The sequence below is a fragment of the Cyprinus carpio genome, chromosome A9 (genome assembly GCF_018340385.1).
Source record: "Cyprinus carpio isolate SPL01 chromosome A9, ASM1834038v1, whole genome shotgun sequence".
Lineage (NCBI taxonomy): Eukaryota > Metazoa > Chordata > Actinopteri > Cypriniformes > Cyprinidae > Cyprinus > Cyprinus carpio.
This window is the reverse complement of record NC_056580.1, coordinates 25,027,722-25,047,251: the sequence shown is the minus strand read 5'-3', so window position 1 is coordinate 25,047,251 and position 19,530 is coordinate 25,027,722. Positions and strand designations below refer to the sequence as shown.

At 34.6% G+C, this 19,530-nt stretch overlaps 1 protein-coding gene and 1 long non-coding RNA gene across 2 annotated transcripts in view; one reads left to right on the top strand and one right to left on the bottom strand.

Moving 5' to 3' along the window:
• The first annotated feature begins 6,574 nt into the window (after nucleotides 1-6,574).
• LOC109096845 lies at nucleotides 6,575-11,330 on the top strand. The gene is made up of 3 exons (XR_006160862.1): nucleotides 6,575-7,592; nucleotides 7,866-7,979; nucleotides 9,834-11,330. It is a non-coding gene; the product is annotated as an uncharacterized LOC109096845 (long non-coding RNA).
• A 3,454-nt stretch (nucleotides 11,331-14,784) lies between these two features.
• The window catches only part of LOC109096839 (double-stranded RNA-specific editase 1-like), a 47,677-nt gene continuing 42,931 nt past the window's right edge, over nucleotides 14,785-19,530 (bottom strand). Inside the window, 3 exon segments of the mRNA XM_019110503.2 lie at nucleotides 14,785-16,076; nucleotides 17,223-17,401; nucleotides 19,056-19,237. Coding sequence (XP_018966048.2) covers nucleotides 15,900-16,076; nucleotides 17,223-17,401; nucleotides 19,056-19,237 — 538 coding nt within the window. The 3' untranslated portion in view covers nucleotides 14,785-15,899.

Sequence of the window (19,530 nt, the reverse complement as noted above, 5' to 3'; positions counted from 1 at the left end):
GTAATGTTTCTGTGTCCATTCCTTTAACAGCAAGAAATAATACAAAGGTAAAGCATAGCATAGCATGGCAAAATCAGGTAAAACACAGAGATCTACGAGACTAAGATCAGCAGGAATAAACAGTTGCTTCAATTTAAAGTCCATTAACTAGTAAGCAACGCAACGCCGTCCTCCATTGTACAAGGATTAAGAGCCATAACTTGTCTGTAATTTGTAAAAAAGGATCAAAAAAGCTAAATAAGAATCAATGTGTAAGTAACAATGAGAAAGAATGCATCTTCCATTATGCAGTGCCACAGAGTAAACACTAGATGGCAGAAAACACTGTGCACAGTAGTCAGTAACATAACCATCAATTTAAATGAGCATAAACTCCCAGTAAATTACAAGTACAATATCAATTAAACAATCTATTCATTAATAATTAACACAATAATAATAAAATTAATTAATTAATTAAAAGGTAGACTTCAGCAGATAAATATTAAATGACTGGCAAATATTTTTGCAATGTCCAGTTCCACAAGTAAACATACGAGTTATGAAATAATCACTTTTGGACAAACAAAAATTCAAATTGCTAAAGTGATTTCCAAAATTGCTTATTTCTGGAGACATTTTTCCTAAACCAACTAGCAAACACACTATAACCACTGATTTAAAGCAAAGTAAAGCAAAGCAAAATAAATGAAATGGACAAAAGTACTTTTTGATGAGTGAAGGAACTCATAACATGATTTATTATAAATGATTATGAAAATTCTAATTGCAATTGCTGTGCTTTTCAATCCTATTTCTGGAAGTATTTTTCCTAGATAAACCAGCAAACACACTACAACTATAAATTTAAAATAAAATTACATTAAGAAAAAAAATAGAATAAATTAGACAACGGTGCTTTTTATGAGTTAATGAACTCAAACTACGAAGCATTATGAATGATGTAACTGAAGTCTCAAGTCTTTAAAATAACTCTGCACAAACAAACTGTAGTCAGTCACTGTACATGTGGATCATGGTGCCTAAATAGGTGGTCAAAAGTCTGGCAAATTTAGAATATGTTACTATATATATATATATATATATATATATATATCTATATATATATATATATATATATATATATATATATATATATATATATATATATATATATATAAATATGTATATAAGTATCTTGGAGCATTTATTAGCACCTTAAACAGTAGAGCATGGTGTTATAAACACCTAGATCTGCAAAAAGCATCTCCCAAATGCATTAATGTAAATTAACTGTGTTCTTATAGAAAGTATGTCTGCGAGAGCCTTTGCCAAAGATATGGGCCTGAAGCTCAGAAAAGGCTGGAAAAATGTCAACAGGATTTGAAAAAGCAGCTTTATGACTAGGAGTCAGGAGTTGCTGAGTGCGCTGAATGAAGGGGAGGTGAGATGACAGACTTTAATCCTGCGGCCATCCTCCTCCGGCCCAGGGTCACAGAGAGTAATGGAGCGGAGCAGGATGGTCATTCCTCCGCTGACAGGGTGATTTAATGCTGTACGCCTGGTTACGGCTCTGACTGACAGCCGCACGCTGGTCACACAGGCGCGGGAACAGTCTTATTAATGCCACAGATGAGCACACCCTCTCACCTCACCAATAAGATTGCCAGCTCTAGAGCCGCTGTCAATACACACACACACACACACAGTAAGCCCTTGACAAAGGACAGCAAGGATGGTCACAGTCAAACCAAAGAAATATGTACAAATAATAAATGTGTTCAGTGCTCACTTTAAAAGTGACTTACTTGAGTGGCTTAGAGGCTGATATATGCACACACACACACACACACACCATTCAAGAGTTTGGACATTTTTTTTTTTTAGAAGGGACACATTTTACTTATCAAAAAGTGACATTAAAGACATTTATAATATTATAAAAGATTTTTACTTTAAATAAATGCTAAATAAATTAAATAACTTTTTAGTCATCAAAGAATCTGGAAAAAAGCAGCACAACTGTTTTCAACATTGATAATAATAATAAATGTTGCATATTAGAATGATTTCTGAAGGATCATGCGACACTGAAGACTTTGCATCACAGGAACAAATTACATTTTAAAATATATCAAAATAGAAAACAGTTGTTTTAAATTGCAATAATTTTTCACAATATTACTGTTGGTACTTTATTTTAAATGAAAAAAAAAAAAAAAAAAAAAACAAAAAAAAAAACTCAAGACTATTTTTAGTCTGTTATGCCAGAAATTTAGCAAACCTCAAAGCTGAAAGGCATGCATTAAAAGCTATAAAACTGCTATTTTGATGATCTCAAGAGATATTTAATACTCCCTGATATTTACAGGTTTTCTTTTAATGTATAAACATGACATTTGTTCCTTAGAACATCCTGAATGAGCATGAAAAAAATAAAAAATAAATTATCAAGTGAAACAATAAAGTCTCAGACAGAGAAAAACCACGGTCAGCAAGTCTGCCTGTCTTAAAGCACATCCTCACAGAAATATGATTCATGTTCTCAGTGCCTGATACATAACGCACAGGCTCTTGTGACCTGCAGTATGCATCACAACAGAAAGCCACTCTTCAAAAACGAATGTGTCAGACAACACCACATCCAGCACAACGGTTCCAGACGAATCCCATTCGTCATATTCTCTGGCAGATGCTCTCACTCAGCTCTGCTGTGATATTAGTACAGCACCAGTCAGAAAAACTGTTGTATCTACTGTAGAAAGTGTATTCTTCCTGAAGGCCATATCATATTATCCATTATCTGCTGTAAACTATTCATTTCACGGTGAGAAACTAGTATTTGCACTGAGAAAAATCAATACCACTCGGTTATCTATTAAGTTATTTTATTAGGTGAATGCAGTGATAGTTGTGGATTCTGGAGGATGTTTTTGAGAGCTCTACTGTTACTCAAGGACAGATGTGAGACAGTCATGAATACAATCTAAAAGCCAATTTAAAATTTCAAAGGCTGAGGGTTACTCAAGGTTGACTTTGATTACAATTGTAGCTATTAATGGTGAACAAAATTATGAAATGCAAGAAAATATTAATAGAAGAGTTAAAATGTAAATACTACATATTTTAATTAAAAAATTAAATAAAATATGTATATATAAAAATGATAAATTAATAACAAATTAAGCTCATGATAATACAATTGAGGCTAATATTGAAAATATTCTGAGATTGTGTAAAAATATAAATAGGAAGGAAAAATGCTATTTGCACCCCAGTGTAAACACAAAAATAAAGTAACAAATATGTATATGTATATGTATATGTATATTATATAAATAATAAAAGCAAATAAAATAATAATAAATCGAATACTTAAAATAATAAATAAATCTAAATATAATAAATTATAAATATTATAAATTACAGTAAAATCTATATATTTACAATACACAGTTCACACAGAAATTGCTACTGTACATTCACATATTAAAAAGAAATGTATTTCTTAGTATTTTCTTGTAAAACTTGTGCCAATAATCTCTTTTATTTACAAAATCCGTTAAAAAATAATATTAATGTACATTACTATAAAGTTTTGATTTAACAATTAAGTTCACACTTGCATGTTGTTTTCACACTGCTACCATAGGGGCATGTTGTCACAGATCATCATGTGTGTTCAATCAAAAAAAAAAAAAAAAAAAAAAAAAAAAAAAAAATCCTGCAATAATAGTGTAAATATTCAACAGGCAGTTTTTTTTTTTTTTTTTTTTTTTGCAGCCATCAAATCTTCTATTAATTTAAAAACAAACCCCAAGATATGTTTGCTGAAGTAAAAAGTGTGTCAACAAGCCACCAGTCTTATCTACAGTATAAACTGCATTTATAGAGTAGGGTCCAAAAGCATTGAGTATAGGCCTATTATATACAGTATTACAATGCGTACGATTATAAAAGGCTAGTAGCATATAATATTTGAATTTTTCTGAATTGCATGATTAGGTAGGTAGGTATGAGGAAGCTGCAATAGTTACACATTTAACGGTGAAATTCTGCACTCCTTTTTGACTTGCTGAAATCTGACAAGGACAAAGACCCATTAGCTGCCATTCCAGCTCTGCACAGACAATTTAGATATTCAAATATGCCCTCGCTTTGTGGAAACTGTTTGCAATGAGAAGCAGAATAGGTAATGTGACATTAATCTCTCTCTCTCTCTCCATTTGTCCCATAATGCACCTTTGCCAAAGCTAGGTCTATGATGTCTCTTTGAGTCCACTGTGTGCCCTGGAAAGAAAGGGGCATCCATGCCATTGAAACAGGAAGGTCAAAATGCTAATTCACTCTCATTCTTCCTCCACGTCTCCCACTCCCATCAATAGAGACCAGGTCGATGTTTTTAATTATTCTGTCAGCTTCAAAGAATTCCTCGTCAGAATTTTGCGGTGCTTGCGAAGGCCTGAGCTCTCAGATAAATGTTATCCATTGCTGTGACGACGTCTCTTGGTGGGCTCTCAGGTTGTACCTCAAGAGTAATTACTATAGATCAATATGCTCAGGGTTGGCAGAGGGAACGGGGCCAGTTAACTCTCGGGACATTAGCTAAATGCTTGTGTGAAGTGAACGGGCGTGTAGTGTTTTATTTGACATCAGGAAACAATGTTATATTCACAGGCCGGCTCAATCTAGCACACACAAACACCAACAGATCTCTATTGTGAGGTGAGGGCTCTGTTCTCAGCACCGCTGCAGGAAAACTCACTGTCAATCAAAATGCAATGCAAAAGTCCACAATAGCAAAACATGATAAAGATTTCCAAAAGATCAGAATTTGCATGTTAATAAAAAGTCCATGTTATCATCTTCCAGGCTAAATATCTTGCTCCCAAAAAAATTAAAACTTCTCAACAAGCTGCATAATTAGAGGTCTTATCCACATCTGCAAAATAAACAAACAAACAAAATAATAATAATACATTTAAAAAATAATTTTAAAAAAATGTTCAAAACCATAACCCTTATGAAAATTATGAGCAACAATAGGCTATTACAAGGGTTTTCAATCCCATTCTAAAATGTAAAGGCATCTATAAAGTTTCTTCTATAAAGACTCAATGTGTACTGTGAAAAACGAATATTATAAATATGTCTAAATTATTACTATTATTTGGAAAATATTTAGTTTCTATAAATTTACATCAATAGAGTACCGTACTCTTTTATTTACCTATTTTAATATACCTTTTTATTTAATTAGTTTTATTAATTTTAATCTTTGATTTTTACTTATTACACATTTATTATATATTTAGTTTGAATTATTTTAATCTATTTTTACTTGTTTCAATCTAATTTTTATTTATTGAATTATTTTAATCAGTTTTATTTCTATCTTTTTATTATATCTTTTTATTTTTTTATTCAATTTGTATTTATTGCTTTCAAATTATTTTGCATTTAGTTTAACCTAAGCATAATTTAATTATTTTAATCCTTGTTTTGTATTTTTTTACATTAAATTATTGTTATTATTAATTTTGTACTTTATTCATTTTTTTCTCATTTTTTTTAAAAATTTACTTTCTTTCTTTCTTTCTTGATTGATTATTTTTCTCTAAACTTTTTCACAGACCCCCTAGCACTCCACAGCTACAATGACAACAACCAATGAAATCAATAAGGACAAAAAAACTACATATTGTTTAATCTCATCTTCATGCATCAATACATATCGGAGGCAGAAAAGCGCAGACACATTTCTTCATCCATCCCTGCTATCTTCTCCAGGGAGAGTGAAAGTAAAGTTTAACCAAAATGGGGGCCAGATGCAGGGTCCAGACCAAATTGAAGTGTGCTGGATTCAGATAAGTGTAATGTCCTGGGGTTTGCGGCCCGTCTCATAGCGCGGCGCTTCTCTTTGCTCTCTGTGACAGCAGGTGTGGCTTCAACGCGCGCGGGGAGACAAGGTCACCGGGAATCCAGGCTAATAAATGGTGTGAAGATGGAACGGGCTGGTGGAGAGCGAGGCTGTGGAGCGATTCGCCACATACATCAACTCCACTGAGCAGAAAATTGAAATGGAAATCTGGGCCTTGAATGAGTGCAGATCCCATTGTCCCCAGAATGCAATCTGATGTATGATATCTTTTAAGGCGGCTGGTCCCGCTCGCCTTCTCATTTTGAACCACAACTGGACAGGTGAGCTCATGTGAAACTTTGCAGGTGCGTCTGAATGAGGTTCCCCAGACAGAGTTTGATGACTCCTCAGTGAAAATGAGTAGATAGCCTATATAAGCACATTATGGATTCATGAAGATCAAGATGGATGTCTTAAACGTGATGTAATAAACACTTGAGGTTCGAGAGCTATGATGGGAAAAGTAATAAAAGCACTTAAAAGCACACATATAAATCACAGACTCGACTGACACAGCAAATTTCAACACGAGACTTAAGATTTAAGTGTAAACCAGTGTACACCTTCAGCGCCACAGAAAAATAAATCATTCCTGAGCTGTGAATGTGAGTTGTTGATGTAATGCGATTCAAGACTTTAAATGCAAATATTTTTGTTGAATTGTTAACCAGAGCTGCATAGAAAAACGAACACACAACATGGCCAGTGTAGCGCGATTCCTGAACGATTATTCTAATGAGCCGGGTCTTTTTAACGAATCAAAATCATACAGCGCCGCAAACAGTATAGTTTTATTCCAGAACAAGTGACTCTTCTGAGCAGATTCCTTTTAGTGAATCAAAAACATACAGCGCGGCCAACGTTGTCTGATTACCAAACAAATTACTCTTCTGAGCAGGTTCTTCTGAGTGAATCAAAACCAAAGTGTGACCAGAGAAGCGATTCCTGAATAAATGACTCAATATTGTTTTTTTTTTTTTTTTTTTTTGGGTGAACCAAAAACTTATACCACAACCATATGGCCTGATTTCCGAACAAAAGACTCTTATAATCGATTCTTTAATCTATTCAAAAACATATCTAGGCCTACTAGTCTAGCCTGGTTACTGAATGACTGACTTTTATGAGCAGATTCTTTTAATGAATAGTTCATAAAACCGGTATCTGGATTGAATCAGTTTGACTCCTTCACTGAACTGAACGAGAAAGCGGTTAATAAATCTATATTTTACTGACTTAATGAATGCTGGCCATGCTGTTTTTGATTCACTAAAAAGAACCGGCTCAGAAGAGTCACTCATTTTTAGAATCGGACTATACTGGTCGTGCTGTTTGATTTTGATTCATTAAAAAGAACTGGCTCCTGAGAATCATTTGTTCGGGAATCGCGATACACTAGCCGCGTTGTGTGCTTTGGAGTTCACAGGTTTTAAAGATTTTCAGATAGCTTACGACAGCTGCCATGTTGACAAGGATGCATGAAAGAAACATCCTTAAACAAGTAACCTTTTCATCTTTCCGTCCATCATTTGCGGATACAAACGCAAGGGCAGGTGAAAGCTCTTTGTTGGAAAATGATCCAACAAAACTGTGTCAGCAAAGAACAGTGTTCGTCATGAGGACAGGTGGTCAAGACAGACGAGAGGAGAGCCAGAAACTCCCCAGCTCATAAACCTTCCAAACCAGAGGGAAGGTGAAGAACAAAGTTTACTTAGTTATCCACAGCATAAACCTATATCTACAGTCCTACTAAGTTTTTGCCTCATACAATAGAAGTAGAATTTCACCCCAAAATTCAAAATAAATAAGATTGTTACATTTTAAATAATTTTTTTATGACAGTCTCTCCCCAATTTTCATTACTGTAATTTGTAGTCTTAAATAAAATAATATATGTGCAAAATATATTGTATTCTTTATGTTGGTATGAAATGGGATCTGTACATATTTCCTTATGCACCTGTAGTTTTTATACACAGACACAGGGCTGCTGAAGCACTGATGGGGCTCCGGCTCCATTAAGCTGATCACTGAAGAAAATCAACGAGCCAACGCAGGGGGAAGCAAACTAATGGCCAAGGTAACTTCATTATGTATGACAAACTCAGTGGTTCTCTTCAGAGAAGTGGAATGAGCTTGAATCAAAATGTACAGCAGTCACCATAAACAGACATCAAACCTTTAAAACTTATATCGGCTTCAGTGACACAGATCTGCAGAGGAGAACATGATTAACGCTGTTTCTGGAAATTAGTTGGGGTTCCCAGACTTCCAGGACTGATCCAACTATCATTAACAACGGGAAGAGTCATGGAAACGATTGTTAGAAATTATTTTAAGATAGCCTTCACTCTTAAATAGCGAGCTAAGCATAGTTTTTTATCACGAGACCCATCATATGCAGCTTTTTTTGATGCACATGGGAAGATAATTTTTTTTACTAAATGAAAAGGTGACGTTTCTCAAAGTACAAGTTTTCAGTTCTAAAAATATACATCACGGTTTTTGAAGAATTAGCAAAAAATAAAATCATGTCCATTATTTGGCAAAAGATTACCCATGAATGATTAAAGAAGCATTTTCTCTGAAGCTGTGGGGAGGCACAGGGAGAGTGTGGCCATATTTCTTTGAAGAATCAGAAGTAGTGCTAGCAAAGAGAAACCCACAATTCAAAGAAAATGATCAATGATTTTCCCCATGAAACTAAGCATTGAAGGAGATACCTTAGCTTCACAAAAGGTGTGAGAACTGCAAGGAAGGAATGTTTCATGTCTCTGCAACATTTATGGTCGAATACTTATATCGTTTATTCAGTCCAAAAAAGGTAAACTTCGATTCTAACACTGAAAAAATCAAAATGTTGAAAATTGTTCAAACATTAAAGCATGCACTGAAAACAAAATAGTAAAATCTACATTAACATCTTAGTTTTTATTCAAGCCAAAAATATTATTTAACATCACTGAACCAGTCTATAGACAATTTATACAGGCAATTTTTATTTATTTATTTATTTATTTTTTTTTACAGAAATAGAAACAGCTCTTTAAGGTAACCACGTTTTATTTTGTCATTCAGTCACCTTGTTAACACTCCTTACTTGAACAAGAAATCTCTGGAACTGTTGGTTTAGATTACATTCCAACTACATATTTTAAATATTTTTTTCTTATATAGAGTAGTACAATAAAATATTCTGAATATTCTCTGTCTGGTCCATTAGCATCTTTAATAATGTGCAGTGAAGTAAGTCTATGAAACTGAATGTTTCAGTATTAGTTCCTATTTGATGTATATATATATTTTTTTTACATATACAACTTTCACATATTTCCAATTTTTTCGAAGAAAGGTTATATTTCTATATCTGTTATAGACATTTTTCTATTCCAGTTGATAGACTTTTTGAGATATAATTTAGTTTCATATCTCATGTTTCTGATTAACTAGAGGATTTACATCATCTTTCTGTCATCATTTACTTCCCCGTCATATTTTGCAAACCTGTATGTCTTCTTTTCATCTGGAGAACACAAAAGAAGATCTTTTAAAAAAAGTTGGGGTTCAAACAACACTGGATTCTATACACTTATTGTATGGACCAAATTCTAATTTTTTTTAAAAAAAATTTATTTTTATTTTTTTATCTTTGTTGTTCCACCGTAGAAAGTCATACAGGTTAAGAACAACACAAGAGGGAAAAAAAAAACTATGGCAGATTTTTTTCAGTAAAAATGTTTTTGAATTAATTTAAATCTACTGTACAAATGTCTTAAACAAGACACTTAAAAGTTGCCTTGTGAGCCATTTAGCCAGTGAAATTAAGCAGTGCAATGATGCCAATTTGGAAATTTTCTTGCATTTCCAGGCTTTTTTTGTGAGTGCGGGAACCTGTTGCAGTGAATTTACCTCTTATTTTTTCACCCCATAACAGCTGGTGAATAATTCCCTCTATCAATCCAGATGAAAGTGAAACACCCAGCACACATGGAAGGGAAGAATCAATCTCGACGTGCTTAAGATCTCAGCAAGTGCAGAAAACATCAGGGCTTCCCTGGATGACTGCGACTTGAGAGGAAGGCCAACTCCCAGCTGAACATCATAAGGAGATCCCAGTGTTTTTGAGCATGTCTGTGCTACTGGTTACTGATTCATTATTAATTAGAGCACTATGCATCTGATAACTCAAACAGACTCAGTTGAGACAGTTTTTATCAGACAGAGAGTAATTAAATATAATTTGATGATTGAAGCTGAATTCACGGAGGAAGTGCATCCAACCTTTCCGATCAGGAAGAAGTTTTGGTAGAAGTTCTCTAGCAGTGCTGTCCTGAAAGTACCTCACCAAACTTCACAGGGGCTTGTGGGAGTGACTGCGGAAGACTCCTAAACCTGACAGCAGCAGAAGCGGGGCTCGCTCAGTTTCTGCCTGTGCGAAGAATAAAAAGCAAACAGACTTTGTGCGTGGCAGCGCCTAGATCTGTAACAATAGCGAGTGTCAACAGCACTGATCACAGGAAAATCACATTGAGTTTTTGTTTTACAGTGTACAGGGACATTTCAATGCCACACACACACACACACACACACACACACACACACACACACACACACACACACACACACACACACACACACACACAAACTCTGTTCCAAAACTTCCACTGTGTTCCAGATGGTATAAATGGTGCCTTCACAAGGCACTTCAAAGGGAGAAAAGTCACCTCAGTCATGGGTTGCTCCAAACAGAAGAACATTTTTCAAGTAATGTTTAAAAAAACATTACTTAACCCTCATGTTGTATTCTTTTCATTTTAACTCAGAGACGATTTTCTTTTCTCCAAAAGGCCAGTTAATGTTACTAATTTTTTGCTCACACAACATATAAGAACTTGACAAAAATGTTTAAATGACCGGTCTAAAAAATTGCTTATAAATTTCTTATGCTATATTATTACCACATACTGGATTCATTGTTTTTATCAACTTGTTTTCTTTCAATTAGCACAGGTTTTGTATTTGGTTTTTGCATCTTAGCTTATGCATCTCACTTTTGAGTGAACACTGTCAAAATTAGCCACAAAAACTGAGTTGCATAAGCATAAGGAGGTGCATTATTTACAATTTGGTGATAATAAAACGTAATGGATTTACAAGTAAGGGTTAATTCTTAGTGCATTATGAATGACCAAATTATTATTTATTTTTTTTAATTTACTTCACACATCACAATTTATATAGAATTTTAACACTTTATGTCTATAATATATAATTGAGTTTAAAAGTAAAAAACATTTTAGTCAATGTTGGAAATGTGACTTCCCCCTTTTTGTTTAAATGTAATTTAAGGAATACATAGATTGTTTCAGACACATTTCAATATAAGAACATTAAATTTATCATCTCATCAATTTAGTATTCTACTTTGACACTTTTCTTCCCCACAAAATATACATGCATCATATCAGAAAGCATACATATATGTTGATTTGGTGTTCAAAAAACAAATTTTTATTATCAATGTTGATTTTTTTTTTTTTTTTTTTTGCTGTTTAATATATTTGTGGAAAAATTATTTTTTTCAGGAATCTTTGATGAACAGGAAGCTTAAACAAACAGCATTTATTTGAAATTGATTTTTTTTTTTAAACAATTTACTGCCACCTTTGATCAATCTAATGCACTCTTGTTGAATAAAAATATTAATATATAGCATATAATGCATTGTTATACTCTACACGCTAAATTTATTCAGTAAATGCACATTGTTTGTAATGGGTTATGCTGCCTTCTAAGAGAACTAGTTTTAGAATCAATTTAAAAATGCATTAAATAAGTAATTCTAGTTCAACCTAATAAAAAATTTACTAGTTTATATAATGAGACATTTTAATGCATAGATTATCAAGTTGTTAGCTTAACAACAAGCCAAACTCTACTGAAATTAATGTTGAGTCTCCCATGACAGCAAGGCAGCTCACCAGAGCCACAGAGATATATAATAATTCAGTTAGTTTTCTGTGAAACACACACACACACTCTTTATATAAATCAGAAAGTAAGAAAAAAAAATGACACCAATATGCAAAGGTAAACTAAGATTGTTTTTTTTTTTATTCCTTTCTTTTTTTCTTATGTATATATAGATCTTTTTTTTTTTTTTTTTTCTACATACAAGTCCTTATGTCGTCATGCTGGGTGCAGCTTGGTGAAGTAGCTCATGCAGGTGACCCATGTGGATATTACAAAGGACAGGCAAAAGACGGGGTGGACCGAGTTCGAGTCCAGATCGAGCAGGTCCACCGCCGGACTCCACTGTACAGTCACCAAATCACAAGACGTTTAGAAACGGGCTGACCAGGACCAGGAGGACGAAAGTCAGGACTCTTTGCTAAGACAAGGCTCAGATTCCCAAAAGAACAAATAAACAAGAAAAAATCGTGACATCATCAACTGGCGTCTCACGCCATCAAAATCCCACCGTAACAGAAGACGGCAGCAGGAGAGAAGGCGAAGATGAAATTAGGATGTTGTAAAAAAAAGAAACATTTTTTTTTTTTAGAAAAAAATCCCACACGCCTCCTGTCCTTGAAAAGTGTCACCAGCAGAAAGAGCTACTTTTTGCTGAGCCACATTTATGTAGAACCAACTGTGCTCATTAATTTCAGCCTGAAATCGTTTCCATTACAGCAAAAGGAGTCAAAGTGTACAGTCATTAATCATTACAGTACTGCAGATCCCCATACACTCATATGGGTCCATCAGAAATACATTACGGCACAAACCAATGCAAGGACATGGTTGCCCTGGCATTTAGAATAAAGGACTTAAAAAGAAAATGCATGTTGCTATTTGCGTGAAAAATCAAAATTAGTAATACATATGCAAGGAGTCTACTGTAACGGCACTGGAGAGGGTCACAATATATTTACATCCACTGTGTACCAGAATACTGAGAATGACGAGTGCGTCCCAAAGCCAGTCAGCCTTGACTGATCCAACTCGAACGCACACAGAATAATAATAATAATAAAAAAAATACATTAGTTAATGAATGACACAAAACTCAACACAAGGCAGAACTGTAAAATGCTGAACAATCTTTGCACCAATAGCCTTCTTGTCTTTTAAAAAAATAGTCTCAGTTGGTTTATGATCTTCAAAAGGAAAAGAAACTGACATCTTTGGTGAAGATTCCACAGCGATCTCTCAGTCTTGTTGCCATGATGTCTCTGCAGAATGCCAACTGGGCTCAGCAGCAGGTGCACAAACGAACACACTCAAACAGAAGGACGGACGGACAAACGCGCATACTGCTGGTTTCTTTAAAAGTTTTCAAATCAACAACAATCCTGCTGGAGAAACCTGATGCCTTCGAGGGGAAAATTGGAATGATTGTGGTGAGGAAGAAGCAGGTCTGATTTCATGGAAGTCTCACTGAAGAACAGGCTCTGCGAACATCAGTTCCTTTAACAATTTTGAACATTTAAAGAAATAGTTGACCTTTCTAAAATCATCATTCCAAACCTCTATGCTGTTTTCCTATTAGAGCCTTTGAACAATCTTAACCCCGCCCCAAAAAGGACCATTGACCCATAAAACCAGCTTTAAAGTAGTCAATATTCAATATTTAATGATTGTAAATCTTTCCTTCTGCTCCAGCTCTCAGATGTTATTTTACATACTGTACAATACTGGTCAAAAGTCTGGGGTCCGTACAATAATAATATTAATAAAAAAAAAATACATTAATTTATCAAGTATGCATTACATTACTCAAAAGTGACACTGAAGACATTTACGTCGTTAAAAAAGATTTCTATTTCAAATAAATGTTGTTCCTTTGAACGGTTTTCATTAATAATACTAAGAAATGTTTTATTAGCACCAAATCATATATATTAGAAGGATTTCTGAAGGATCATGTGACACTGAAGACTGGAATAATGATGCTGAAAATTCAGCTTTGACTTCACAGGAATAAATTACATATATTAAAATATATGAAAATAGAAATCAGTTATTTTAAATTGTAATAATATTTCACAATTTCTCTCTTTTTATGGTATTTTTGATTAAATAAACAGCCCAAACATTTGAACGATAGTGTACAGCATATTCCAAACTCTAATTTCTATTTAGTGGAGGGGAAGTTTAGTAGTGAATAATTTCTCACACAAAAGTTCCCCAAGACTTAAAATATAGTGCTAGAGTCATATAGTGAGCAGATTTTATGGTGATCATTTGTCCTTTTAGAGCTTGACCTACAGCATACATGTTTGAGGGTGAGGAAATCACATGGATTTCATTTTTGGGTCACCAATTCCTTGAAATACTAATGCAATATTGTATCTTTCATTTTAAGTGTCACATTATATGACTGAAAAGTTCTAAATCCCACGAGGATGCTTCTGGAATCTGAAAACCACCAAAGCCCAATTTTCTGCACATGAATGATCGGTGGAGAAAATACTTCTGCTTCCCAGCTCTCTATAACCTTACCAGTCAAACATGCTGCACTGGATAAGTCATAAATCAAAGAGCGCCTGAGCTCCTGGCTCAGACCTTCCTACAGCACCCCATCCTCAAGGACACAGCTGAATTCAGACTTACAGAAGCGTCTCTGAGGAGGAATGTAGGCATTCAGGTCTATGCAGGAAATAAAAAAATCCTCAAACAAGACGCAAGGATAAAGTGAAAGTCAGAGTTGCCTCCGCAAACCCTCGCTTCTGCATGCAGAGATGACTTTTGTCAATAATAAACGTGCATTTTACAGACCAGTCTGCCATCTTAAAGAGCTCCCACAATTCCCTGCTCTCAAACCTGCAGTGACTAAATGCAGCTTGAATGCATTTAGAACCAGAAATAGACTCACCTAAATGTTGTTTCACATTTATAATGATTCTAGGTTTGGTCTGTTCCTCATGCGAAGCTTTAGACAATTTGGAAGTCATATGCAGCTTGGAACGACATAAGGGTGAATTTTCATATTTGGATGAAATATTCCTTTAACATAACTCGATCACATTAGCAGATCAGGTTCACTGGGATCCAATGGACTCCATGCAGCTTAAAGTCAATATAGTGCAGACATCTAAAAAGTAGGGCTTCTAAAATGGTCCAGTAAAGTATTAAACCCAGAATAAAGGGCTTTCTTTGAGCCTTGTGTAATTCGCACATGCATTTAAGACCTCTGAGAAATTTAAACAGCCAGGACACATTGTTTAATAACATCAATGCACTTTCATATTCTTTCAGCTTCATATTCCAATTTAAATAACTGTTTGGGAATACCGATAACATAGCTCTCAAGGAACCATATGCATAAAATTCAAGTTTTAAATGATTCAAATTAAAATCTGAAATCTATTTTGACTAGAAAGACGGCGTACGCTAATTCTACACTAAAGTCCTGACAAAATAAGTTTGTCTATCTAAAGGGACCATGCTGTATAGTTATGATCTATGTGATAGAATTTCTTCCCCTTCTAAAATCTGGAGGCAATGGAATAAAAAATATAAATATGCTTATGTTTTGCATATCAAGGAGAATCATGCTCAAAAAGGTGAGCCAGCATTTGGGTGGGCTGGACCAGGAAACCTTCAGACCCGTGTGCACAGCGGTGTGGTCGACCTGAAGCCATGTAACATGCACCTTTACGGCATCAAGGCTTTGTCGGAACAACCCTCTCTCACAAAAAATAAAGAGAACATTTTTCCAGTTACAAATGACATTATGTCCTCTTATCTGCTAAAGGCTAATGCCGCTTCAAACTTCTAAACAAACATACGTTAGATGACAGTCTGCTTCTACATTACAAATTAAAAAGGCAGTCATGATTCACACAAAGAGAGCAAAAAGACAGACACTAAAGGGCTCTTGGTTTGTCTGAGAACAAACAGCATCGCACACACACACACATACACACATCCCCGCACATCAAGTGAAGTATTAACAGCTGGTTGTTGTCATGTCCTGGTCTTTTTTTATGTTCCCTCTTCAAGAGTTCAGTGAGAACTGGTCCTGTTCTATGGGTTTTTTCACCCAGGCTCCCAGACCCGCTTTGTGAAAGGCCTTGATGAGCATTTGCTTGGCCGAATGGTACTCCTCCGCTGCTTGTTTGGCTTCGTGGTACGAGCTGGGCTTGGGCACTTTGATTAGCAGAGTTGACGAAAGCTGCAGAAAAAAAAAAAAAAGGTTGTGTTTGCAATATTTGTAATATAATACAATACAAATTAAGCATTATGTAGACTATAACAGTGAACAACAATACTGCATGATTCACATTTCAAAGGTTCAAAGGTATATATACAGTATATATATATATATATATATATATATATATATATATATATATATATATATATATATATATATATATATATATATATATATATATATATATATATATATATATATATATGCTTCACATTTCAAAAGATTGGAAATCATTAAAAAAATTAAATATTGATAAATACATTTATATTGCAATAATTAACCATACTATCTATTTTTTAAACATATATACCATATTTTCTGGAATGCAAGTCAGTTGTTTATCATTTGAAACATGCTGTGACTTCTATTCCAAAGCAACTTTTATAATCCAAATAAGATCAAACACAAAAGTGCACACGTTTGGGTACATGAGCTAAAGTTTATTTGCATTTTCCAAATACTGATAGTTTCAGCATTCCTTTAAAACATTTGTTTAAGCTTACCATTTATAATACATTTTGTTTACAATGAACAGCACTATATTATATATTTTTTTTAATACTTAGAATTTTTTGCATGTTCTGTTATGAATATTGTTAAATGATTTATATTTTTGGTAAACATTTTTTGTACCAGTATTTGACATTATTTCTTAATGTAATAATGAAATGAGACTTGCACACAGATGCAACATATTTGTGTTTTTTTGGTAAAAACTTTATTTTAAGGTGTCCTTGTTACACGATACATGTACTTACTATTATAATAACCCTAAGCCAAACCCTAATCCTAAACCTTATCATATAGTAAGTACATGTAGCTAATTATCTTTACTCATTACTTAAATATAAAATTACACTGTAACAAGGACACCTTAAAGTAACCATTTTTTTTCTGTCAACAATGCGATGCTACACACACACACACACACACACACACACACACACACACACACACACACACACACACACACACACACACACACACTTTATTAGTGAACAGCAACAATATACAGTAACATGCTTTTGAAACATAAATGTTAACATCTTTACTATTAAACCAAGCCTTGCAGTAAGTTTGAAAGTGAATCTGTGATAGCGGTACCTTAGAGTGTAGTCGCACCCAGCGGCTGTATAGGGCGTGCTTACAGAGACGTGAGGCTCTGCCCATGTCATCCTTGCCTGTGGTGGCGTTAATGACTTCTAGAGTCTGATCTCCGACCGTCCAGTTCACACTGAAGTTAGGAGCCTTCCCCGGCTGCCGGGCCTCAGCGTTACTGATTCCTGCAGACACACAAATACACTAATCATAGTCCAAAATCACACCCAGAAACAGCCTTGGTGTGTTTTTATGAATAAAAACATCCAGTCTGGCCCTTTTTATGCAGATGACTTGATATAAAGACATTTCTTGAACAATTAAGATGAAATTTGTTTCAAGTTTTCTGCTTTTATTATAAAAAAATAACAGATAAAACAATGTGCTCAAGGGTGTTTATTCAGTAAATGTGTTAGCTTTAGAATTCCCACACACAATATTGTTTAATAAATTTAAACAATCATACTTATGTGTAAAGGTGTCCCCAAATAAGACCCTCAGCAGTAAGACTGATGACTTGTGCTGCTTTACAAGTCTTGCACATGATCTCAAAAAGAGCAAACTAAACCAGAAACAAACCAGAAAGCAGAAACTACTACATTTAAATTAACCGAATGACTACTTGAAAACCCCTGTAGCAATGGAAATTAACTGAAAAACATTTGAAGGCTGCATGCCATTATTAATTAAATCTTTTATTCATTCATATTTATATTCTTAAGTTCATACTGATATTAAAATCTATTAAATATTATACGTTTATGTAATATTTAAAGAATATTTCCGTAAAGCATAAATGGCTCATTGTACTATGCTTTACCTATTTACCTGCAGACCAAGACGACAGGAACAAAAAGGTCGTTCTTAGAGCTCGGGTTGAGTACGCTATGCCTCAACCTCCCACAACACATCATCAAATGGAGATTTTCAGTAGTGAGCCATTAAAAGCTAGTTCTGCTGGGAATCTGATGTAACCCAGTGCAAAAGCAGTGTTGGGTGTTTCTCTTGAAGTGAGAAAGGATATGCACTCAATTCACCGTATATACTTCTCCAAAAGCAGCCAACGTCTCCCTGATGACAAGCGAGTCTATAATATTAGAGCGTTCTCTGGTTGTATTAAGTCTGTCACCCTAACTGAGTTCTTTATTCATTGTTTCGTGCCATAAAAATATGTCACATTCATTCAAAACTATTACATGTGGTAGTTCTGCATTTAAAAGATACTGCCTCTCTGAGTGGCTTTTTGTTAGTTTTGTTAGGGTTAGGCAAACTACTAGTAGTTTTTCTATTTTAAAATACACTCAATACTCAATAATATTATCCAGCAGCTGACTGCATAAATGGTGAATTTTGCAGCACTGACCATTATTGAAATGAACTGAATCAACATTGAACAGAGTTTAACTGAATATTACAGTATTGTCTTTGTCTCATATTTGATGATGTTTGCATCATTGATTTAGTTACTTTCCTGTTCATTACAGTGAAGCTGCTTTGCTTATATGAAGCACTATATAATAAAGGTTATTTGATGTTAACTATTTGACCAACCACATTATATTTTGACAAGAGTTTCTTAACCCTGCTATAGGCTGTACATGAATATTTTCTAATGTGAGAGAGAATGAGAGAAATCAGCAGGGGATTCTGGGATTTCAGGCACGGTATGAATTACTGAAACAGGCTAGCAGTAGAGAGCAGGTCCATCTAAATTCCAGTAATTCATCAAACCACAAGTAAATTGAAGGCGAGTGGGGGAAACTGGTAATAAAATTTGACATGGATGCCATTTTCAATGATTTGGGAGAGGAACTGCGAGCCCGTGTGATGTTGTCTTACCGCTGAGCAGGGGGCGGTTGAGGGAGAATTGCTGGGGCAGGTCTTCGATGTCAGCGATCCGCTGGTACATGGCTCTGGAGAGATGATCAGCGTGATACAGGCTGCCCAGGATGATGCTGGAGAAGTAGATGGGCTCGGTGAAGTAGCTCATCAGAGAGCCCTGGATGCCCACCACGTTCCACCTGCAGGAACAAACACACACACCTCACATCAGTGTCCAGATTTTATATTGGGCATCAAGTGGCAACCTAACACAGACTGACTGTTCAAAAAGTAACTATAATTAATATTGTAATTCATTCATATTACTATGAACTACATAGACCCAACAGTATGCAGATAAAGTTGGAATGAAAATGGAGTTAGATTGGACATGCAACAATAAAAGATATGAGAAGCAAAGTTGATAAGCCTATTTATTACCAGGCTCATTTTTAATGTAATTATGATTCATTTAATTATTATTACACTTTAT